Raw genomic sequence first — 24,975 nt, 5'->3', positions numbered from 1 at the left:
GTTGCCCATCTCCGAAACTCCATCTGCTGTGACAAAAGTGGCAGTATTTGACACCCTGAGATCAGACGAGGTTGACATAATAGCATTGCCTCTCATCTGATGTTTGGTTTGTGTGTATGAGGGCATATAAAAGCATAAATACTTCACTGAACTTTTAGATCTTTTAATGCCAGGTGTTGTTTGCTTTAAAGTTATTCTTGTGCTTCTGTCTCTATGTTTTTCATCTCAGCCAATTGAAATATTAAATTGTAATACAAATGTGAAAACTACTTGTTAAAAAATGTCCAAGGAGTTAGTCATTGAATTAACTATAATTAAGCAGTTTGACAGGTGGACATGATCCACCAGCTCCTCTGTTTCCTGTGAGTTCTTCTCACACACATGAAAGCTATTCATCAAGTGAAGAAAGAAAACCAGTGCCATGGTGTGATCCTGCCTTTGAAGAGGCTGCCTCAGTGGACATTTGGCATTCCACTGGCACGGCATCACAGGTTCACTCCTCCACATATCAGCTTGTTCAGCTCAGATAATACAATGTGACCAGACCAAAATAGTCCATTACATTGATGGCTGTTGCACGCACTACTACTAATTAGGCATCAGCCTCTTTTATCCAAAATTACAACTGAATGCATCTGAGCTCTGAAGTACTACCTTTAATCAAATTTACAGGCTAACAAATACCACAGACCCCTCTTAGTTTCTCTGTTTCCATCTGTCATACAACACTATCTTTCATTCAAAAATATGCAACCAGGCTGCTCAGCATCACTCAACAGCTCTGATTGACAAGAATAACACACATTTCAGAGGATTGTGCCAGTTAGTGCTTGTTTTTGTAAACCAGCCCATAATCTTAGAATAATGAAAACATTAATGAGTTTCCCAAGGTTCAAGTAGCCAGACCATCTCCTGACCATGTTTCTAAATTGTTTGCAAGGATATGATATGGAATAAATTATATTTGCAGATTTACTGTAAATACAGATTTTCTGTAAAAAAAAATAAAAGCAAAGCAGATTTTGAAAGCCCAGCAGGTCATTTGATGGCACATAACTGCTGTTTTAAAGACCAATCCAGACTCAGACTGCCGAGTATCAAATCATCTGCGTAGTCAAGTTGATTTTGAACACTTTTTACAAAGTTTTACTCTGTTCCTTCAACCCAAAATTAAAAATCATACACATTTTCAAGACATATCAAAACTATAAATGGTTTAATACTGTTCCATTTATTATTCCTACTTCCTGTGCTGTTATTTTTTCACACATTATAACATATACACCATATTTGGTATATTGTTTAAGATATATAAAACAATATGTATAAAAAAAAAATGAAACAAAATGGCAGAAGATTTCTGTCTTTATGGCCTCATTTAGGAGTGGACAAATAAAGGTGAGACCAAGCAGCAGATAACATCAATTCAAAAGTGACATCAGTCTTGTAATAGGCTTCAGTTGAAAACCACTAGAGTGTATCTGCCTTTACAGAACTGACAGGACATTCTCTCGGTCTTTCTGTCATTCTCCCCTTGTCACGAGAGTACATACAACAAAAACTTGCTGTTGCAATGGTAAGGTTGTGATGTACCATACTGCACATAGCAGGAGGGATTAGCCCATTTTGTCTCAGATTTCTCTGGCTTTCCTCCTCACTGAAAAAGGCTCCCAGGCAGAATGCCAGGATACCCAAGGAGAGTTCAGACGTTTGACCTGCGTCAGCCTCAGGACACCAGAACAGGAAGAAATACATTAATTACAGAAAGAAATGGATACAAAAACGGGAAAACGATATTCATGTAGAGCTTGGCGCCATGCCTAATACTTGAAGATAAGAGGCAGGCAAAGGTTGAGTCCTTCAAAGCACATGCAGCAAGTCAATTTGGACAGCAGAAGCTGGACATAACACTTAAAGGGAAGTTATTAGTCATTTCGCTTTTTTGTCTTCGTTGATTCTACGCACTTTATGCACACACCCAACTGCAGACAGCAGTCACTTATCTCATGAGACAGTATAATAAAGTTGCCAGACAGAAACAAGATGTCGTGCATGAACCAGCTCCTTTTTATACTAGAGTACAGTCCAATAGATTGAAGGGGGAAAAAAAGGCTGAACCTCTATCCTACACAGTATGAGAGGAAAATCTGTCCTCCCTTTAAGGACATTCAGAGTTTAAATAAAATGGTCCTGTGTGATAAACTGAAACTAATCTTTAACATTTTAATATTGACATCTCTGCTAAACCAGTATTGAAATAATCCAAGTGTTACAATTTCAAAATGTGGTTCCAGTTATTTCTTCCTGACATATTAATTCTCCTAAAATATTGAACTCCTGCACACTTTAATTAACACCAGTATGTGAAAGGGAGGGAGACCACTGACTGACTTTGGCTGTATCTACATTCCTATTTCTCAAAGCAAATCAAAAATATCCATTATGATTTATACTGTCTTATAAAGTATACATTTTGGGAAAACTGAACACCTCTCTCTCCTGTCTGTATGAAAAAGACATCCGTGTGCTCTTTCACATATCGTGCTTCAAAAATACACAATAGGGAAAATCAATGTCTTAAACATTTTCTGGAATTACTGTATTATTTAATTGATTGCTTCCTTCCGCCTCTCTTGTCTGTTGAGAAAATCATTGTTTCTCCCTGAGAATACCGGAACAAAAAAGAAAAAGAAAACAAGACTACTTCACACAAAAGGCCTCATTGTTAAAGCCAAACCGTCAGACCACCTGATCGACACTTTCTTAACGGGTTTGTAGGATGAACATTGTGCCAAAACTTACACACAGTGACTTGTCTTCAGTGCTTGAGGAGAAACTTTATAGGCAGTATGGTAAAAGGTGATATAAAGCCGGAGAAAATCCCCCCACCCACTCCTCTCCAGCAGGCTACCCCTCACTGACCCTGTTCTTCTGAGACAGGGCGATAAACAGCACTGCCGTAGCCTACATTTTCCCTGAGAGAAGACGATAGGGGCTGTGGCAGTGTAGGATGTCGGCTTCACTAATAACTCTACATCTGCAGTTAAAGTCTTGCGTTAAAACTTACTGAACTTTGTGAATTCTCTTATTTGGTTTTGGTATTTGTTTCCATTTGCTTGAGTTCTGTAAAGAGATAATTTGATTTAACCCTCCTGTTGTCCTTGGGTCAAAATGACCCGCAGCTGTGTTCAACCAAGTTCTATTTTTATTTTCATATTTTTTGGAATCATCGGTGACAAGGAGGCTGTGAGGGTTTCTTTAAAGAATGATCACCAATGATCCTAAAAAATATAAAAAAAATATAGAAATAAAATAGAACTTGGTTGAACACAGCTGCGGGTCATTTTGACCTGAGGACAACAGGAGGGTTAAAGTAAAACTGACTCAATTTGAGGTTTTTTTTTATTATTGTAATGTGAATACAGGCATCTCCAATAACTTAGTACAACTAAATTGTAGTGATTAAGTTATTTTTTCAACAATTTATTTTGGAGGTCAAACATACAGGGTGAAAGAGCCCTCAGGCTCGTTCTTCAACAAAGTTGCTGAATGCACCCACTTGTCAAATCTTTCACAGAAAGGACACAGTTGATACTGTATAATTGGCAATTATTCACAATGACACATAGAACTTCATGTTTACATTTTTTCCTTTTGCTGAGGAAGACCTTGAGAGGGTGTCTGTTTATATTTATTGTAATGGTAAAATAGCTTCTTTTCTGTACTTTTAACCTAAGGATGCAGGGATGTCACTGTTGGTCAGTCTGATTAATTTTGTGAAATATGTCAGCAACTATTTGATGGATTACTGTGACATTTTGTGCAGATGTTCATGGCAGTGACTGAAATGTATGCAGGATTTGGTGATTCCTTGAATTTCCCTCATAATGTCAAATGGTGTCAAATCTTTTGTTTTTCCAAAGCTTTTGTTGAAAACTAAATACTTGCTGAATGTTGAACATCCAATAATCCACAGCTTTACTTTGTCTGTCGTATCACAACATGTTAGCGTGCGGACACGTTAAACTGAGATGATGAAAACAGTAAACATCAGGAACATCAGCAAGCTCCATTGTCATTGTGAGCAGATGTATACATAGTTTCTTTGCCTTTTTCACCATTCAGACATATTTTTTGTTGGCATCACCAGTCATACAGGTTCAATTTAGGGTAATTAAATGTCTTCAATTCAGCACTATGCCCAATCTGTTGTCTCAGCTGCCGCATTGAGTCCACCACAATACTGGCCTATACAATATAGTTCATAAGGTTAATGACTCAGCAACCTATTATGTTGGACAGTTTTCAGATTCTGATCAGGTTCTAATCAGCAGTGCTCTTAGTCACCTGTCAGGGCTGCTCAGACTTCACCGCTCAATGTTATTGATTCATTCAATGACGATGATTCAGTACAGTTGGTTAGGTTGAAAGAGCCTCTGATCAGGATTTGCACAGCTGAATTCAGCCTAACAGACCTTATAATGCGGCTGTAAACTTAGACTAGTTATAATTAGCAACAATAAAAAAAAATAAAAGAACACTGTCTTCAATATAAATGTCTTAAAATTAAACAGAACTCAAATACATACTTATACTAGAGTGTAAATGACAGAGTAAAGAACAGCACTTGACACGTTAATTCGATTTGAATTGTTAAATGTCCTCCATGTAGGATCAGAATATATCAACCATGAATGGAATCAAAGAGGTGAGCACCGTTGACTACGAAGCTGTCGTATAATTTTCTACCAATTCCGCCTCAGCTCCCTTTAGTCTAATTTCCTCACTTTCAAAGGAGTTCACACTGTTGGAAATTCCTCACTTGACAGTTTGATTACCTTACCGCAGTAAATCTGGTTTATATTAATGAGTGGTTCTCTGTAAAGAGGAATGTCAAGAACAAGAACTAAAGTACAGTATGTGACATTTCCAGTTACAGAAAGTTCCATGAATTTGCGCTGAATGTGCACATTCATCATGCTACACATTCATCATGCTACACATATTAAATTAACAATACAGATCCCATCACCCAAAAAAATTACTTGAACACTTCAGCTGAGTTTTAAAAAAAGCCTACCAAAACAATATGAATGCCAACGAGGTTGAGAAACAAATCTGTCTGCTCAGAAACACTAAAGAGAGAAAGGGGCAGTGGATCAGGGCCCAAAATCCAGCACTTTATTGACCTTTCATCCCAGTCAGCTCCTTCCTTCATCTCACTGTACTATACACACAAGCACATGAACACACACATTACTGTCTTCTCTTTTTCCCCCCTTTTATTTCCCTACACTTTCCATCCCTCTCAAATGAGATCATGATTTCATTCCAGCTGCTGTGGTTTGAGGGCATCTGGGAGACATTCCTGTGCACAGTTACAGATCACAAGCCCGTACGGAGCCTCTTGCCCATCTGTGTAATTCTCAACAGCTGCAGAACATTGAGTTGTAACACTTGAGCAAGAACAGCAGCCGCTCTCAATTAAATCTGAATCTCGCTGACAAAAAGTGCACTTTTGCCCCAGTGATAGTGATGTAACAATATTCCTTCAATTGGGATGACTGTACAGCTAATCAAACCACAAACATGTAATAAGTGGCGTTTCTGAACATTACTTTTACTTGTTAAACAGCTTTTCATTTCAAATAGAAAATGTCCTTAAGCCTACTGGCAGAACACCTGTAACCCTGTGGGGGCATCTAGTGGTCACACATTAACAGTACATTAACAAATATGTTCAGAATACACATCAGTTGATAACACCTTAATTTAACACAGACCTCAGATTATCATTTGCAAGAGTATCACCTTTAACATCTGACAAGCAAGTAAAAAAAAGTTCAAAAACTGGACAGATTCCTCACCCCCAACAATAAGGAAAAAGAGGACAGATGAACACAAATGACTTCCTGTAGGCCATGAGACTGAGACCAACATTTTTATGGCACTCTCTGATATCTCATAGTCGACAATATAAATGGTGTTGGCAAGGTTACTTTTGAAATGTCATAAGTCACAGATTAATAGATACCCTGTTAACAAATGTATTAAGTAGTATAACTAAGTTACTGACTTCATCAAAGTAATGTAGCTTCTTAAATTTGGTTACTTTTTCATTACTTTTCTAACTAATGTTTGAGGTAATACAGCGGAAAAGTCAGAAAGAACGAATTAATGAGGAAATATAAACCTCTCAACAGACTTTTATTAAAAATTCTTCAACATAATTTGAATTAAAGCACAACCACCAAAACAAACCACAATAATGTAAGTCACAACTGACTGAAGTGAAGGAAAAATGTTCTGTTAACCTTAAACCATGTCAACATTCAGGTGGACTTAATGCTGAGTAATGATATGCTGTAAATATGTCTATTTATGTTTTATATTTATATTTATGTGTATCTGTTTTGAGATTTTTTTTATTTATTTTTGGACGCTGAGAGTGAAGCTATAACCGGAGTCAAATTCTTTCTATGTGTCAACATACATGGTCAATAAAGTGATTCTAATTCTGATTCTGATTCTGATTCTGATAAAACGATCAACAGGGCTGAATACTGTTCAAAAGTTTTTAACACTGGTTCCTAAATGACTTTTTTTTAAATACCTTTGTCTTATCCAACAAAATGACTAACAGCCTTGGCATGGTTTCTCAGAGCAATGCACATTGATTTTATTGGACCACGAGGGAGAAGAGAACCAATCAAAAACTGTTTTAAACAGTTAGGTCACATTTGTTTCTAAAGCTGAGATGGATCACATATATATTGTAATTTAGTTACAGGTAAGTAGTTACTCCCCAACACTGAATATATATTAGGTTATCACCAATCATTTTCCAGAAAGAAATACTCTGTGTGGTATGATGAGAAATTAACATTTCATGAATAGATTGTATGGAGGAATTATGCATGTTAATTTTACATATGTTTTATAGTGTAATTTGGTCATTGACTCTCAGACCTGCCATTCTTGATCCAGCACCTGGATGACCTTCCCCGTAGTCTCACTCACCTGACCTTCCCCGCTCAATCACACACCTGTCACCAGTTTCCTATCAGTTCTCTTGCAAACCTGTCTGTGGCTTAAAACCATAGGGGCCTGCACTACGAAGCAAGTTCATCACGCACAGGATATCTTTTTGTTATCTTTTCGTGGTCTGCATTTCTACCCTCCTTTCTGCTGACTGTTAACCCAACCGTCACACTTTGCTGAGTCTAAATAAAGCTTAAATAGAAACTCCCTCATTGACACCATCTACTCCGAAACCTGTTTATCACAGACCAAACAGTGTTGAATGACTAGTTTTAAAATACATGAAGGAAGAATCATGAAAGAAAGCAATTATTTTAAAACTGATATTTTGATTAGTTTTAATAGATATGCTGTTCACGTTACACCTCTCTCACTATACCTTTTAATACTTTGTGAATGCTTTAAGATGTTTTGTTCAACTAATCTTGCAATGTGTGCAAGTAACATATGTTCAGTTTTGGCACCACCAACTGTTCAAAGGCTTTTATTTGACAAACACTGTTCAGGAACAGGCCTTAAAATATGCAGATCTTTGTTATCTATCTCTTTGTTCATGTCCCATCTTCTGACCAGCTCATGTTTCTTTTTTTTTTTCTTTTAAGCCTTATCACAATATCTTTTACCCATTTGTTGTCCATTATTTCATCCCTGGCTAGCCTATTTCATTTTGTTTTCCTGGTTTCACTTTCAGGGCGTGTTTCTTCCTCCTGCTTTTCGTTTTTGTTGCAGTGTACATCATACGTCACCTATTGCTGTCTGTAATGTTTTTAGAGATAATTGTCTGTCTTTAAATAAACCTGACATAGATTTACGTGTCCAAACCTGTTTAATGGCATGTCGATGAGCGTGTCTCGATGACATCATTGTGACACAAAGATACACACCTTGCTACAGTATCGTAGGATGTGTCAAATGTAGTTTCTTAGGATGACTAAATATTGAATGAAGAGGAATTCATGTGCATTTTCTAACTTACTGCACATACTTTTTAAACACTAAGCACTGTTCATTTAATCTGATGTTTCCAAATCAGCATAGAAATGCACAAACATTAAGTGATGTTACAAACCTCTGACGTACATGCAAATACTCACATCAGAGCAGGACACCGAAACCAAATCTCTACAGCCATTCCAGTCTATGAGGTCAAAAATATTCCCGCCTCGTCTCTTTCTTCTTTAGGTATGTTACATGTTCGAGACTGGAATGCCAGTAGAGATTTGATTTGATGAAAGCTGTTGACAAGTTGGGGCTGCTGGGTGTGAGTAAAATATTTTACCTGCATGGCAATCTGCCAATAATATTTTGCCAACTGCTTGTCTGAGGTCCCGATCTCCTTTATTGACACCTTGGAAGCGCTAAAAAGCCTCAGCAGCATCACTGTCTGATAAAAAAAATAAAAACAAGCTCCAGATGCCCTTGAAGTCCCCAGAGAAAGAAGTTAAGGTGACTTAAGCAGAAGAGGGGATCATGTACAGGGCCTCAAAAAATGTAAGTCAAGAATGTGAAAAAGTGGACAGCATGGAGGCTGTGAAGTGAAGAGTCACAGCTTTGCCACGATGTCATGGTGGGACCAGTGACCCCAAGAAGAGCTGGCCTGGGGATGATACCGACTCCACATTATGGAGGCCAAAAGGACGAAAGATGGAGGATGGTTCAGGAGGAAGTGAGGGTGGTAGTTAAGGATGAAAGAATCAGTATATATGGGCCAGCAGAGAGCTTCGAGAAGGTGGGAGAAAGCCATGTATCGGAATATCTAATGGACAGAACTCCGGCTGGCAAAACCAAAGTACATCATGTTGCTGATCCAGGTCATGTTCTTCCTTCAAACTTCCTCATCTGGTGCAAACTAAACTCCTAAAACTGCCCACTGTGGATATTGAGATCCTTCCTGAAAACTCTAAAGCAGGTCGACAAGCTGGCACCCTATCAGGTCCTGAACAGCATCAGAATAAGCAACTGCAGACGAGTATGCCCCTCCACACAGAGGATCACGTTTGTGAAACAAAGTGAGCAGCCACAGGCGGGACCCAGGAAATCCTGAAGGGCGCTGCCAGGACCCCTGATGCAGCAAAAAGCTATACGTTATCTATGGACCTGGAGAACCAGCTGAAGTTCCCACCGCACACCCTGACATCGTCCAAAAACATCTTCCTGTGGAACTGATGGTGAAGTCGGAGGATCGCATTAAGGAGGTCTCTTTTCAGTCTCCATCATAGCCCAACTCTACTCATTACACTCCCACAAGGATAGGCTTGCATAGAGGGTTGTCACAACTGCTGAAAGCAGGAAAAGAACAGCAGACCAAGAGTGAAAACAAAGTGTGGCCTATAAGCCATAGTTGGGTCACATGGAAGAGGCAGTCTAATGATGACAGACCCAAAATACCCAAAGACCCAAGTTTGCACTGTTGGTGTGTTCTGGTGTATCTTATTTGTAGTTTACGAACATCATTTCTTATTTTATTATCAGAGAATGCAAAGATAGAAGAATCAAATGCTAAAGGTAGCTAAGAAGGCCACACAAATAAACTGTAATATGTCCAGTCCATCATCTGCTGCACTCATAGAATTCTACATTGTAGAAAATATAAAAGACTTAGATGGGGGGGGGGGGGGGTATTTCCTTGCAGGCTACAGTTTTTTTTTTTTTAAATTCTGTAAATTCATTTTGATCATCACAGCACTAAATAATGCAAACGTTAGGCTACAAAACATTTCCACCTGCCCCGCTTTGACGACCCTTTGCTCACCTTCCACTCTGCTCATCACCCCCCCCCCCCCCCCCCCCCCCCCCCCCCCCCCGCAGTGATCATTTTTGATGGGCCCCTCTGGCTTTTGGTGCCCCGCGCACAGCGCGTGAGGCGGCTTGCACTCTCAGCAGCCGCTCCCACCTGCCCTGCCGTCACCCTGCTGCGTCACGTGACCGGGCTTGCGCCCCTCCACACCTGGCTCCCCTGAGCGGCTGCAGCAGCAGCAGGCCCACCCTCGACCTCCCACTACTCACCCGCAAGAATTCAAACGTTCGCTTTAGCCTCCAGCGTTGTTTTTGCTTGCCGTTTTGAACCTTTGCCTGCTCCCTGTGCTGTAGTAAGTAAAAGTTCGCTTTAATTTCTTTTCACTCACAATTTCCTGAAATTGCTCTCCATGTTAAACCCAGTATGATAGTAAGATAACGTGTTATTTGTCTTGCACCATATTAATTGTACGTTATTTGATACGTACAGTAGCTTCCTTTGGGTGATTTTCCCAGCTCGGGAGATGCGACGGAGGATTTTTTTTTTTTTTTTTTTTTTTTTGCGACGCTAATTGGCACCTTAAAATGTGTCCTCATCGTGTATGTGATGAGGGGAACATTTTTTATAATTGGAACATTTTAAATTGTCTCAGACATTTCACGTGGCTTGGCATTTCAAGCTGGTTTTAGGGCGCAACTAACATTATGTGCCACCCTGCTTTACTGATGCCAGTGTGAAAGGTCCCGACCAAGATGAAAATGAAATGAAACAGGAAATATCCTGCAAGCCTAAACGTAAACAAACAGGGACTGCACATAATAAAATCAGCACCAAACAAAAACTAAAAGGCAGCCAGTGTGTCAGTGGTCATCCCTGCTTTCGTCAGTCACATGGGTGGAAGTGAGTAATAGATGGGTAAATTCATCTATTCATTTGGAATATGGAAAGTGAAGTCCTTTTGGACTTTTTCTATTCATGGCCATGTGGGGAAATTTGTCCATGAAATGTCAGTATATAACCTGCTCACAATCACAGCTTCACCATTGAATCTAGACATGAATGCAAAGGTAAGATGACTACAGTAATTTAATTACATTCTTTTCAAGGTTAAGTGAAAGAAAATATGTGAAATAAATGCAACATATTCAGCCATGCATTGAACAATATGCGACTGCATGTTTTGAAAAACAAACTGCTAAGGTGAATACAATCTATAACTCTGTGTGATGATTAGTAACCAAACATAGTTCCACTTAAGTGTTATGAATATGTATTTATAATCAGCTGGTTGCACTTGGATGTGGATGTTTTCAGAATAACCTGACGGCAAAATTAGATGTCAGAATCACAAAGACGTCTATTGATTTCTATCTGCTTTTCTTATCTGTACGTGCATTTTTTAATGAAGTTATTTTTCTCGAGGTTGCTAGATGCTTGTGAAGGTTTATAGAAGTGCATGGCTTGAGTTTATGAGCTTAAATTATTGTACGCACTAATTACAACAGCCATTTAATTGCATTTTTGTAGATGTAAGGTCTTTGGGCATGTGCATTTCCAATTTGCTCCTTTTTTTCTTGTTAATTTGCCTTTATCACATCACTGTCCCCACCTCACTTTTTACCTCTGTTGTCTCTTGTCATTCAGATGAACTTGTTTGTTCTCAGCATCCTCTGTGTATTTTTACAAGTCAGCTGCCTAAATCCTAGCAGCCACTGGACTCTGCTGCCCAACAGTACGTTTGATCTTCATGAAAATACATTACTCCAAGTTCAAATTATTCTTTCTGAACCTCCCGAAACCTTTATATGTGTGAATGTGTCCCCTGCCAGTTCTGGTTCTGGAGGTGGATGGCTCTCAGGCCCAGCAGCCCCTGAGCTGCATGGAGTCACCTGAGGAGCTCGTGAAGAGAGGCAATCAGAGCCAAGACATTTTTTGGAAGAAAAATGGAGTGGAGGAAGCACAGAGAGGAAATTTGTACGTGGTGCAGCTTGAGGAAAGTTTAGGAGGAGGCAACTACACCTGCCACAGCAAGGACGGATCACTCCTTAACTACACTGTGGTCCTGATCCAAGAGGACCAGACAAAGATGAGCAAGATTCTGGTGAAAAGTGACAAAGGTATGGATTCATTTAAAATGTCACAGTTATATAGCTGGTAAAACTGAACAATTATGTGATATTTCCTCTGCTAATTTGCCTCGTGTTCTGTGACTTTTCTCATTAGAAGATTATTTAAACTGCTCTGCTCACAATTACAACGGAGAGTTTCGCTGCTCTTGGACCTGGCACAGAAGTCGCGTCGGCAAAGTGGCATTTATCAAAGCTCGATGGTAAGCTCCCAAACTGCTCTCCAATAATAACAGTGCTCGGACTCATGTCAGAGCTGAGGCTACACAGTGGCATCCATAAATACCTTCTCATGAAAGGAAGCATAACAAAGTGCACTTTATTTAATTTGAGGGTCATGGTCATGTGTCTGGGTCAGATTTCACGTAAAAATAATACAGCTGTAAATGCTCTTGAGTGATAGCTGTTTTTCCTACTGCAAACCTTTTTTTTTTGCCCATTTGACCATGAGAAGTTCTGAGAGCTTCTGCATTTTCTAATAAAAATACCTTTTTTTTGAACTATGTTGTGCAGGGTTTCTGATGATATCATCCAGTGTTCTGTGGACACCAGTGACCGGCGCTGGATGTGCTCCTCAGGTCACAGTAACTTCAGCTGTTCAGTGGACAGCAGTGGCCACGGGATCTCCTGTCTGGAGCAGCAGCACTGCCCCTACGCTGAGGAGACCCAGAAGATCCACATCACTGTCTACGTGAGGACTGAGCACTTCCTGGTGGAACACTACTCCAAACACTTTCTCTTGTCCGAGATAGGTGAGACAGCTGTGTGGAATATTTTAACTTTCATGAAAACTGTTCTCTTTTGTCTTCCTGTTTTAGTTTTTATCTCACTCTGTGTTTTGCTTCCACCCTCGACAGTGAAACCAGACAAGGTGAGGATTGGTAAAGTCAACACTACTGTGATAGAGTGGGGTTACCCGAGCTCCTGGAGCAGCCCCTTCTCCTACTTCCCCCTCACTTTTCAGATCACACAGCTCAGGAATGGATGCAAAAGGTGTGACAACCCCTGTGCTGACTCAAAACATTCAAAGGTAAAAGGAATTTACAGATTTGTATGTACATTTTACAAAAGAGACCTAAATCGTAGTGAAAGTAATAATGACATTTTTGATTTGCAATAAATCCCGCAAACCTGAAACAAAGAGGAGGACGGGGCATGTGTTGCATAACTTTAGTGATGTAATTTGTCATTTATTTTTTTAGACCTCTATAGTCCACGCCACAGACATCTGTCAGTTCCAAGTGAGGCGCAAAGTTAAGGCCGTGTGTGTCCGAGCGAAGGATGCTCTCTGTAGCTCACAATGGAGCGACTGGAGCCATGTTAGGTTCGTGCCTCTCTGGTGTTGCACGGGACATTCAGCATTTATTTCCCCAGTAATGCTTACCAGTTATACTCCAGTGTTTTCCCACGTGTTGCCTGTCACATGCCTCTTTTCCTGCCAGGACACCAGAGTGTACACACCTTCCCAGTAGCTGCAATCTTCTGCTAGATGTTTGTTGTACTTCGCAGCCTCATAATCATCACTTTCTGTACCTGTTGGCCTGCCTGCCTGCCTCATCCTGCTTTTGGTCTCTTTTGCCTCTTAGCTTCTACAAACAGTAATTTCACTGCCCACTGTGGTGTGTTTTGATGCTCAAAACTTAGTAAAAATTCTAAATTTATAAATGATAACCTTTTTTTTTTTTTTCATGTGTGTTTATTTACAGACTGAAGAACAGAAAGAACAAACGGCAGCAAAACAAAAAATGAGCATAAGAGAAGAAAGAATTCCAACTCTGGATACATCAAGCAATTTTACATATGTTTATTTATCTTGTGTAATAACATGGTGTTTGTAATATTACTATCTGCATTAATAAATGAAACTAAATTGCACAGTCTTTTTTTGTCAGTCATATGCAGGACATCACAACTTCATGTGTCCTGAATATTTTCATTTGTTTCACAAGTCCAGTTTATTGATATAAACTTTATATCAATAAAATAAAGTTTATTGATATTTATTGATATACACTTTTATACACAAGTAAACCAAAATGCTCCACAGCATCTAAAACCACATTAAAATGAAACACCTTAAACATTAAATCCATTAAAAATAAATAAGCAATAAAATAAAATAATTTAAACAGCATTAAGCCAAAACATACATTTTATACATAAAAATTAATTATTATAGACCCAAAATTGGGTCTAATGTGGAAGTGCCATGAGAATAGATATGTTTTCAATTGTTATTTGAATACTAGTAGTCATAACCAACAGCTTCAACTCTGTTTATAAAAAAAAGTCAAGAATGTGAGATGTTCCTGAATTCATTATTTATACCTAGAAATAAAGAATAATCTATTGCACAAATCTTAGCATAAACCTTTTAAGCCTTTAATGAGGTCCGGGGAGTAAACTCCAAGCAACTTGTGTGCTTTGTAGAGAACAGAAACATCAATAATATTTTCTATTTGACCAACAAACAATAGGCTTTAGAAGTCATCAGGTGCTCAGGGTTTTTTTTTTTTCTTTTCCCTGACAAGTTAGGTAAGAGTGTGATTTTTGGTAGAAACTCCATCCTGTTAAGGCTTCTGTTGTTAGATTGTATCGGCTGCCTGGAAACCGATGTGGCACGTGGTATTTCCTGCATGCCATGCCAAGAGACACATGGTTTTTGTGTTGTGTTTTGCTTCCACATCTCTTGCTCTCACTGCCAGTCCTCCTGGATGCAACTACAGATTTGTCAGCTATACCATGAAATTGCAGTTTTGAGGAATATAATCCAACATGTGCTTTACCTTTTTAAAAGAACAACATTAGGGCTGTGAACAGATCTTAATTCTACACTGAATCCGCTTCAGGACAAAACTCAAATCAGTCCAAAGACTAATGGCCGTAACATAACAGACTATTCCCTGAAGTGTGTAAAGTGATATGAAAACTGAGCTCAGTCGGAGTTCCTCAATATGCTTTGTTTCCAACATCCCGACCTGAGAGGAAGCTCACATACAGTGTATTGATAGTTTAGTGTGACAGCAGGGCATTGACATTTAAACAATGTTTCATTGTGAGCATGCAAGTATATTTGTCCAGTGTGTGTGACAGTGTTACTTATGTTACTCTACTGTGGTGCTGCCCCCCAACAGTTTTTTACTTTAAGATAAAGCATTGTCAGTTTATTTTTCTCATTCCAGCTTCTACTCAAAGTGTGCATATGATTTGTGAGTGGTTTTATCTTCTCAGAAAAGTTCTTTACAAGCAAGTGAAGCACTAAAGCAAATATCCATCCAAGCTCACATTGGGCAAAACTAAAGCAAATATAGTGCAGATATGTGTTGACATAAAAAAAAAAACCACTTATAAACTTACAACTGCATTATAGGATGAGCAAACTATTTATTAAATATGTATATTGTTGAAGATATGCTAAATTATTGCTATTTTTTGTGTGTAGCAAACTCTTCTTCTCATCCCTCAGCTTATGACCGTTCACATATTTCCAGAGAGTATTTTGTGGTTGAGTAAACCCACTTGATGGGGATTTATATCCCCTAAAGTAACAAAATTCAACCGAAAAGGATGATAACACTTCCCCAGGCGTAGAAGACTGGGTCCCTCTTTAATTGGAAGCTGTGTGTAAGACTTGAAATGGCAGTAAGCCAGAGCAGACTGTGAAGTGATCAAAGTTTCAACCGGGGCAGCGTTTTTTTTTCCTTTCTGAAAGTTATGTAATTTTACATTTTCAGAATGTTATATAATTTCATGGATAAAATAAAAGAGAGATTTGTGATCCTTTATCTCTAACAAAAGACAGTTACTGATCTTAGAAATAAATGTTTTCGCATATTAAATCTTTTTGAAACAGTAGAAAAAATTACAGTTTTGTGTCTTTGTGGTATGTTTACATTTGAAAACAGAAGTGCACAAAATTAGTAATTATGGCAGTTCATTGCTCTTCGGAGATAAAAAAAAAAAAAAAAAAAAAGTAGACCCAAAAAACCTGAAATTCCAGTGTCATTGTTAACAAAGTGGAAACACAAAATATATATAATTTTTTTTACTAAATTTCCATTTCACATAAGAAAATTCCAAACCTACCCCTTCACACCTATAGAATAGTGAGCCACTCTTGTCAGTGTTGGCCTATAAGCCAGCTGGTCAGGAGGTTGCGGTAAACACTCTCCTCACTTCCCTGTCATAAAAAGCAGAAGAGGTTAAGTGATTTAAGTACTTTCATGGCTGGGATACTGAAAGGTTGAATCTGACACCCCTGACCTTTAAGGTTTTAGATCTTTTACTTGTTTCAGAGGGCACTTGACACATTTTTGAGGAATGTTTCTACTTTTATCCTTTAACCCCTCCCCCTCCCTCCCCCCTCCACCCCATTTCCAGTTTTCATGCAAAGACACTATAAAAGATCTCTTCTAACTGCCTGACACAGTCGAAAGAGACATTTTTAACATCACATCTGAATCAGTGTGTGAGTTATTCTCTTCTTCAAATGACAGTTTCTGGATCATGTTCCGTGTGAGGTCATTTAGTCCTGTGCTGAGATCGCTTTTTTTTTCCCTTGGCCATTCATCCCCCAATTATTTGATTAATGGATTCAATGTTTTGTCTAAATTCACAGAACATAGTAACAAATTCCCATTTTTATTTCCCAGAGCTGAAGGTAAGATAACTAAACTGATTGTTTTGTCTGGTTCAAACAGACCAAAACTCAAACATATTCATTTACTTATATGACAAAAAGAACCATCAAATCCTGAGATTTTTAGAGCAAGAGCCAGCAAATGTTTGTTTTTTACTTGAAATATTACTGAAACAATTTTATGACTAGTCACTTTAACTGTAGTTTGCAGTATGTGTAGTGGGATCATTTTAGTTAAAAGAAAAATTCTCAGAAGCAGTTTCATCCACCATGATCATGCCCTTGGTCCATAACTGTGTGTGCATCATGTCTCACATGAGCCACATGGTTTCACGGGACACAGTGTATGTCTCTGATTAATGGAGGTCAGTTTATGTTTTTCACACTATACAGCATGTTTGTGTTCATTTTGGCTGCAGAACAATGACATTCTTGGTCAGATGTTGTCAGTTGCTGACACAGACTCCTCTTGAATTGAGCAGAAGTGGTCTTAATAAGCATCCTGAGTGTTTGGCTTTGTCTGATTTTTTTTTTTAAGGCTTGAACACAAAGCCAGAGAGAAATGTGGGAAAGAGACAGCGGTTTAGTTTGGTTTAATAACGGCACAGCCTGATACTGTAGGGCCTCCTGGTGGGTGAGAAAAACAAATCATTTGGCTTAAGAGTGCTCACCCAACTTTTAGTACAGTGCTGATGACACTAAAGGTTAAAGTCAAACCTGCACATGCCCTTTTTTGTGTTAAAAAAGAAAAAAAGAAAAAAGGAAAGTCTACATTAACTGCTACAATAAAAATGATCAGTTATGTACATACAACACATACAGTGTGCAAAGAACAAAATAGGCAAAATCTATAGTTGCCATGTGGCAAAAATGTCAGTTGAAATGTGTCTTTTAGGAAATGTGCAGAGACATGTGAACATATTTATTCTAAGAAAGGGACATTTTTATTTTAGTAGTTTTCTGTTTGAAGAGTTGTCTCATTATTATGTGACAAACTTGGGCTGTGTACATTTATAATGGGTGTTTTCTTTTATTAGAATTTTATGCTGAAGGTTATGATCAATGATTCCACAAAGTAATTTAATCAGTAATTCAAATAATTGCTCCATTGATTGTCAGCTTCTGCACATGTACAAATACACACAAGACAATATTTCTTGTTTTTTTCTAGTCCATTTATTCCTTATTGAATAGGCTACATCCGTAGAGAGACTAAAATGATAAAGTTGAGCTTAATGTTAAAAGTGTATTTCACATAGCCTACTTTCACATACATACAGTAATTCTCACTTTGAAAAGCAAATGTTTTATTGTGAAATTAATCATATCCTTTAATATCCTCTTTCAGAAATTAAAAAGAAGTTACCCTCTGCCTTTTGTGCGTATGACATGCAACTGTTTCACCATTACAACTGAAAATTCAGCCTCATCATTAACTAAAAAAAAACCATAGGCATGTATTCATTCAGAAACCAGAACAACAAAATCAAGACATTTGAAAATGATCCGATAATTCCCTCTAAAGACAATAACAGATTTAAATGTTTGCCACATCTGATACTCAGCGGGGTCAAACTGAATCCAAATGATTTGTTATTTATACGGAAACAGTTTACCTTCTGATGTTGCCTACGGGATCAATTACATTCACAACTTGTTCTCATGAATCCACTATCTCACTGACCTTGTCCCCATTTGCTGACCATGTTAATTAATGGGCACAGAAGTAGCCATTTGGACAGATGGCATTCATCTGCATGCTATTACTATGCAAGTGCTATTGGAGAATACAACCGACTTTTAGTGGAGGGAAGAGATTATATATTTAGCCGTGTAATGTCTTTCCAATGCCGCTAGATGGCAACATTACACCTTGTGTGTTTACTAAGTCTTGACTTGAGGTAAAATGGAATTGGGACCTGCCAAACGTGTTGTCTAGGGGAGTTTAAAAATCTCGACCACAGTCGTCATAATCACAATATTTGTATTTTTAAATCCCTAACTACAACCTTAAGCTTGCCACCATAAAAGACTACTTTTTTTTTTTTTTTTAGAAGCGAAAATGTGTTTTTGTTGCAACACATTTTATGCTGATATCAAAGAAGTTGAAGTCTCCTGGCAACTATTTAAATGATCTCTATTTGTCTCCTTTTATGTCGACTGGAGAGCATATTGTTAGACATAAGGCCCATTCTCATAAGCATATGCCTGATTTTTACAACTTGTGATTTTTATGAGCCTTCAATTCAATCAGGCCATTATTATCATCAGCCCAACCTTTTGATTTACGAGAACATCTGGTAGTTGTAGAGGAGGCGGACGGCAGCGCCTACAACTCCTTTCTCATCAGTTACTTCAAAATGTCTAATAGAGTTATAACGCAGGGAATTTTAATAGCCTTCCCATATGTGGACACTTGAACATGAGTCGCATAAACACACACAGACACACCTTTACATCGTTGAAATGGCGTGCGCATCCCTGCCTGTGCGTAATGATCAGAGATATTTTGCAAACCTGACGTCTGGGTGCCATGGCGTTAGTAAATCGCGGTATTAACATGGCTGGATCATCGGGCCCCAACTGACATCTCTGTTTTTGGACACTGAGACGGTGATATTTAGGCTAACAGTGTGTGTTAGTGCGCGGGGATATAAATATATGCCACCCCAGAGGCCTCCAGTGTTCGCGCTGGCCCGCATGCCGACCAAGGCAGACAGATCATTGCGAGAGAGCTGGCCACAATCAAACAAATGTGCTGAAGGATGTCTCTGAACGTGCGTGTGTGTGCGCGCGCGCGCGTAAAGCTGAAGCACTGTGACTGAGAGACATTTTATCTCACGTTGCTTTTATTTATCACTATTTATTGTACTCACGTGGTAGGGCGCTCACATTTCTCCTCCCGCAGCAGGAGACATAAATAAACAGCTATAGACAATGATGAGATGATTGCTCAGGTTTGGTGTCTAACCATGACCGTTTAAGGCAGACTGCGCAACTGGCTGAGACTCATTCGTATGAAGATATGCATGTCACTCAAAAGTAATGTCATTGCGAAAATGAAAGTAAAACTCGCCTTAGATTATTGATAATATAATTTTGTAATATCAAATTGTGTGCATTTTATTACAGCCTGATGTCTGACCTTTTTTTTTTTTTTTCTGAGCCTGTGATCCCAACACCATCTACGTGTCAGGCCGTTTCATTTCAACAAATCTTGATAAAATCTTAATTTTCTAAGATGGCCTCCTGATAAAAAACACTCTCTCATTCTTTCTATTTCATTATAATTAACTGAACAGTACTCATTGAACAGATGCCCCCCGGACAATTCAATTTGACAAAGAAATGACGGGGAAACCAGGATTGATGAGGAACAAGAGGGGAGATGTAACATCCTCACTTTCTGCAGGCTGGATTTGGTTTAATAGTTTTCATGTATGAGCTCACTGTGCAGTTCATGCTTCTGTGAGCAACCATGCAAATTGTGTTATTAGCTTATACACATTTTGTTTTGGTGTTGTTGTTTTTGGGCAGTTATTTTTGAGTGATTGCAAATTGTTGGACAGCGAGACACAGCACAGTTTAGCTGTAATCCTCATATTTATGTTGGATTCGGCACTTAGTCCCGCAAGATTTGTGTAATGCATCTAATCAAAGCTAATTTCAAACCAGCGGGCTGTAGCAGAAAAATGTGCGCAGCGGCTGCCAGGCTTTTTGGGAGCTGAAACTTTCTTAAGCTCATAATCTGCCAGAGTTGATACTCTGAATGAACACTTGGACCGCTCAGCGCAGTTGATTCAGTTCGTATGTGAACATACAACAGTGACATTTGATTTGTAATGTTTAACTTAAGTCGTTTTGTGTTTTTCAAAGCGCACGCATACATAATGTGGACAATTAAAATATGGGTTTTGGTTGGTGGTGCTGAATCTGACACTAGAAGTAAACACAATTAAATCTGAACACAAGTGGTGCAACTACTCCTCCGTTTGTTTCCTCTCACTGTTCTCTTGTACGTTTTTTGTCACATAATAATGAGACAAATTCACTTTTATCTGATGTTCATTTAAACATTTGATCGGATTCTGTTTGGGCTTGTTTTGCACACAGATGCGGGCACATTTTCATGGCTGCAGCTCAAGTGACTACGCAGCAAACAGACGATAGATGTTACAACCTCCCCGGGTCTCCTCCTCACTCTGCCCTTCACTCTCTCTGTGCAAACTGCGTGGATTAAACTAATGTTCTCCCCTGAGTTGGCGTTTGATTGTCGTGAATACACTAAAATGTCTATACACATTCTCAAAAAGACACAGCACACACATTGGCACAAACCAGCGCGCACGCATATACACACTGTGCACAGCTTCTGGCTAAGTGGCTGGGGCGGGACACTGCGTGGGACGAGGCGGGGACAGCAGGCAGGCGGGCGGACAGCGTGCTGTACGGGTTGGTGGACAGCTGATTGTCCGTGTTATTAAGTGGGTTTGAGGGCGTTCCTGCTCGCCTCCTAGACCACGCCTCCCTCACCTACTCGTTCTCTCCTGTTTGGCATCCCAGAGATGGTCCAAAGTGATTCCTCAGGGAAGAAAAGAGCGCAAATCACCCGAGCAGGAGCTGACGACGAGTTGAGCCGCTTTTACCCAGGACTGCCTCTTAATTGCGCGTAATCTCCTTTTTCATTCATCTGAACAGAAGAGACGACTTTGTCAATAAAGACACGGAGCGAAGGAGGGCGAAACCCGTTTCATCTTCTTGGTTTTCTTTCTCACTGTGGACTGTTTGTTGAGAAAACTGACATTTTGCTTGTGTTTTTGTCAGCTGCACCTTGATCCGGGGGACTGTCGCCAACTCAGTGCAGCCTCTCTCATCCTGCGCTTCCCCTTTCATCGCTCTCACGTTGTTCATCTTCATAGCTGCTGCTTCCCCCTGTTTTTCTTCTGGAGTCGCTGACATGAGATGCTGCTAACCCTGGATGCTGACAGCTCCCCTTTTCCTTCCACATGTCGCATCTTTTGTTTACTTTGAGAAACACGCGCGCAACTAAACGCCAAGTGAAATAGACCACGCCACTTTGCTCCTCTGACAGCGCGATCAAACAGACGCAAGAGGAGGGGAGGCAGGGAAATAAGGAGGGAGCCAAGGAGAGGAGGATAGAGAGAGAGGGGAGAGAGTGAGAGAGAGATAGAGACAGTGTGAAGGTGCGTTTTGATGTTTGGCATCCACGAGAGCATCCAGAGGAGTGGGAGTAGTATGAAAGAAGAGCCCATGGTGGCCGGGATGAACGCGGTTCGGACATGGATGCAGGGCGCCGGAGTGCTGGACGCCAACACAGCCGCCCAGAGGTGAGCCCGAGGCGGCCTTGGCGCTGCGCTGACTCCGGGGCGTGGAGAGCGGGGAGAAAGCCCATTAAGATCTGCGGTGTTAAAGACGGAGCGGCTGCATCACTTGGGGCAGCGTGCGTCCCCAGAGGACGTAGTTGTGGGATAACCACTGTTCCCGATGGCATTTTAAGTTTTTAGCTCAAAGTCTGAATTGATAAAATACTTAAAATGTGTTGAACAGATTTGTGGCACACTTAGCACAGCCAGCCCAAAGCACTTTAGGACATCCAGGGTTTAAATGTTGGCTCAGAATAAGTTTGGTTACTTCCGTGGTTGTTTGTGTTTTTGTTGTGGTAAAGCAGAGCAGGTTACTTTTCAAAGTCTGCATGAATTTTTCATGCTTGAATTTAACGGGTTTTGTTACAAAATAAAATACAATTCTTAGTTTTAATCATGTAGGACAAGTTTAAAATACAAATAATCACACTATTACATATATTGCAGGCCTACAATCATGAGAGCAGTTGACCTGTTCAAATTATGACTAATGTGAAATAATATATATCTATTTTTGTTTCATCAGCTTAATATTTAATCGTATTTGTTCAATTATTGTTAAGTGAAATATAAAGTGAGTGTGTGCAGTTTTTTTTTTTTTTTTTTAATAAAATTGCATGAAGTTAATTTCAGAATGGGCACTGAATGAAACTTAAACGATTTTGGCTTTGAATTTATTGGCAGATTTCTTTAATGCTGCACTTTTATTGACTGAATTTCTTTTAACTGCCGTCGTTGTGGGTGCTGCTGGTTTGTGCTTGTGTCCGCAGCGGAGTGGGTCTCGCTCGGGCACACTTCGAGAAACAGCCGCCCTCCAACCTCCGCAAGTCCAACTTCTTCCACTTCGTCTTGGCGTTATACGACCGACAGGGTCAGCCGGTGGAAATAGAGAGAACCACCTACATTGACTTTGTAGAGAAGGAAAAGGTGAGTTCGGAAATTTCACAAAATCTCTCCAGGCCTATTTGTATTTTTATCCTTTGACCGTTTATAATAACATGTTTAAAATAAGCACATAGTGTGTAAATTTGAGCGGAGCGTGGACTGATGCCTGACACAGTATAGTGATCTGTTATAAGTCAAAGTGATAAATTACCAGACGTGTGTTAACAAAGTGGCCAGACGCACACAGCAGGGATCATTGGTCCTGAAGGCTTCCCTGATGTGATTTTTAAATGTGGTTTCCTGAAAGACTTCCAGACCTCTGATCACTATAAATATTATTATCATTATTGTTATTATTATTTTCTTTGTAATTGCAAAATATTCGCAACGACATGTAGATCAATTTATCATAAGTGGCCACTTGTATATTCAGTTTTCCGCTGCTGATATTGACTCATATTTTTCCTGACAGTTCAACACAACTCATTCCTGCAGGTGTTGTCTGTCAAGATATTTTATTTATTTAACAAACATCAAAAACGTCGATCAAGTATAATATTGACGTGTTTGCAAGAGGCGGTAAAAGTGAATGTTTACTTATAAATATTTGTTTTATTCATCAGCATTTAGCATCCGCTTGTCCATTATTTATTAGACCCAAATGCCCTTCTGCTGCTGGTCAGTGATATATTTTTATATTGCGCTGTGATTTATTGGAGAGGGACATTTAAATTAAATGTGATGTCATTTTAATATTTAAATTAGTTAAATATACAGCAACAGTTAAACATATTGTTTTTCCATAAATACAGTAAACAGAACTACAATATTACAAAAACAATTTTGTAAATATTTTTTTCCCATGAAATCATCAAGGAATTGAGTTAACTCTAGCCTATATTTTATTGAATAGTTAAATATGTTTGTACGTTTTTAAAAGTTCCAACCAGATATTTTTGCTTCTTTGGGCTGTGTGGATGATTGAAATAAAGTGAAGTGATTTGAATTTGATCTCAGTCTGATAGACGTAACGTGTTCGTAATCTAAAAATATCAAGTTGTGGACCCGCAGTAAAAGTCCCAGGAGGAGATGGTTCGCTGGCTCTGAGCGGGTCTGTTTGGTTTAATTTTCATAGGAAACGACGGGGGAAAAGACCAACAATGGGATCCATTATAGACTACAGCTCCTCTACAGTAACGGTGAGTTTGGTTTCCATAATTTTTATGGGGCAATAACAAAAGCAGTGAGTGAATGATACGCCAAAGCAAAGTGAGGAAACTCCGGAAAGAAACGTTTTTGGAGAATATATATTTACAGTTGACCTTTATTTTAATGTTTTTTTGTTTTTTGTGTTTTGTACTATTTATTTATTTATTTAATTGCTTACTGTGAAAGATCAGCCCTTTATCTTTTTGGAAAGTGCTTTATATATTACTCATACTTTAAAAACCTAAAACTTAAAAACGTATTGTTGTTTTTATTTAATTTTGTTGTTGTTGTCGTACTTATTTCTTCCTCCAGTAAATATACTATCTTCCTCATCGGCCTACTTTGGGAGGAGTAATAAACAAGTCTGAGCAGCAAACTAAAATGTTTTCCTTTTTAGCGATAATGTTTTTCTAGTATTGGTGCCTCGATTGAATAATTAAGTTATATTGATTATAATTGAGGAAAAACGCGTGTTTCTTCCTACTGTGCTTATTTTCACCAGTAACTTGATAATAAATGTTTGTAGAGATCAAATGAAAAAGGTAGAGAGTAAATTCAAATTTCAAGTCCCAGCCAAACTGACAAGCAGGCAGGAAATACTGAAAGTCATTAATAAGAGTTTGGACTTGCAGTTTCCATGAAGCACCTCACAGGGGAAATCAGAATGAATAAAACTTGTGATCTGAAAGCTCCCCCAAAGCTTTCCCTCAGATGTGATGTGAAACTATGAAACCTGCAAATTACATTCAACATCTCTGTGTCTCTCTGCAGGGATCAGGACAGAGCAGGATCTGTATGTTCGTCTCATTGACTCTATGACTAAACAGGTAAGAGTTTCTGCATTAAACTAAAGGCTAGAAAAATGAACTCTGCATCAGTGGTGTTGGTCTGAATCTTGCCCCCACCTCCACCCAGCTCCCCCACCCCCTCCTCCTCCTCATCATCCTCCCCTCC

General features: G+C 39.1%; 2 protein-coding genes across 3 annotated transcripts in view; both read left to right on the top strand.

Moving 5' to 3' along the window:
• Positions 1 to 11,422: 11,422 nt before the first annotated feature.
• Positions 11,423 to 13,749, top strand: il12ba (interleukin 12Ba). The gene is made up of 7 exons (XM_069171212.1): positions 11,423 to 11,510; positions 11,608 to 11,895; positions 12,002 to 12,107; positions 12,418 to 12,656; positions 12,762 to 12,934; positions 13,107 to 13,228; positions 13,611 to 13,749. The coding sequence occupies exons 1-7, from the start codon at positions 11,423 to 11,425 to the stop codon at positions 13,651 to 13,653; spliced, it is 1,059 nt and encodes a 352-aa protein (XP_069027313.1). The 3' UTR covers positions 13,654 to 13,749.
• Positions 13,750 to 21,106: 7,357 nt separating this feature from the next.
• Positions 21,107 to 24,975, top strand: part of ebf1a (EBF transcription factor 1a) — a 55,941-nt gene continuing 52,072 nt past the window's right edge. For both annotated transcript variants that reach the window (XM_069170398.1, XM_069170397.1), the window contains exons 1-4: positions 21,107 to 21,891; positions 22,698 to 22,854; positions 23,948 to 24,011; positions 24,793 to 24,848. In XM_069170398.1, the coding sequence (XP_069026499.1) occupies positions 21,758 to 21,891; positions 22,698 to 22,854; positions 23,948 to 24,011; positions 24,793 to 24,848 (411 nt within the window). In that variant the 5' untranslated portion in view covers positions 21,107 to 21,757. The remainder of the gene's footprint in view (positions 21,892 to 22,697; positions 22,855 to 23,947; positions 24,012 to 24,792; positions 24,849 to 24,975) is intronic.

The sequence above is a fragment of the Embiotoca jacksoni genome, unplaced genomic scaffold (assembly GCF_022577435.1).
Source record: "Embiotoca jacksoni isolate LCO1_2020_lvr unplaced genomic scaffold, fEmbJac1.0.p SCAF_5, whole genome shotgun sequence".
Taxonomy (NCBI): domain Eukaryota; kingdom Metazoa; phylum Chordata; class Actinopteri; family Embiotocidae; genus Embiotoca; species Embiotoca jacksoni.
The sequence above is the reverse complement of the archived record's forward strand: the minus strand, read 5'-3'. Positions and strand labels throughout refer to the sequence as shown.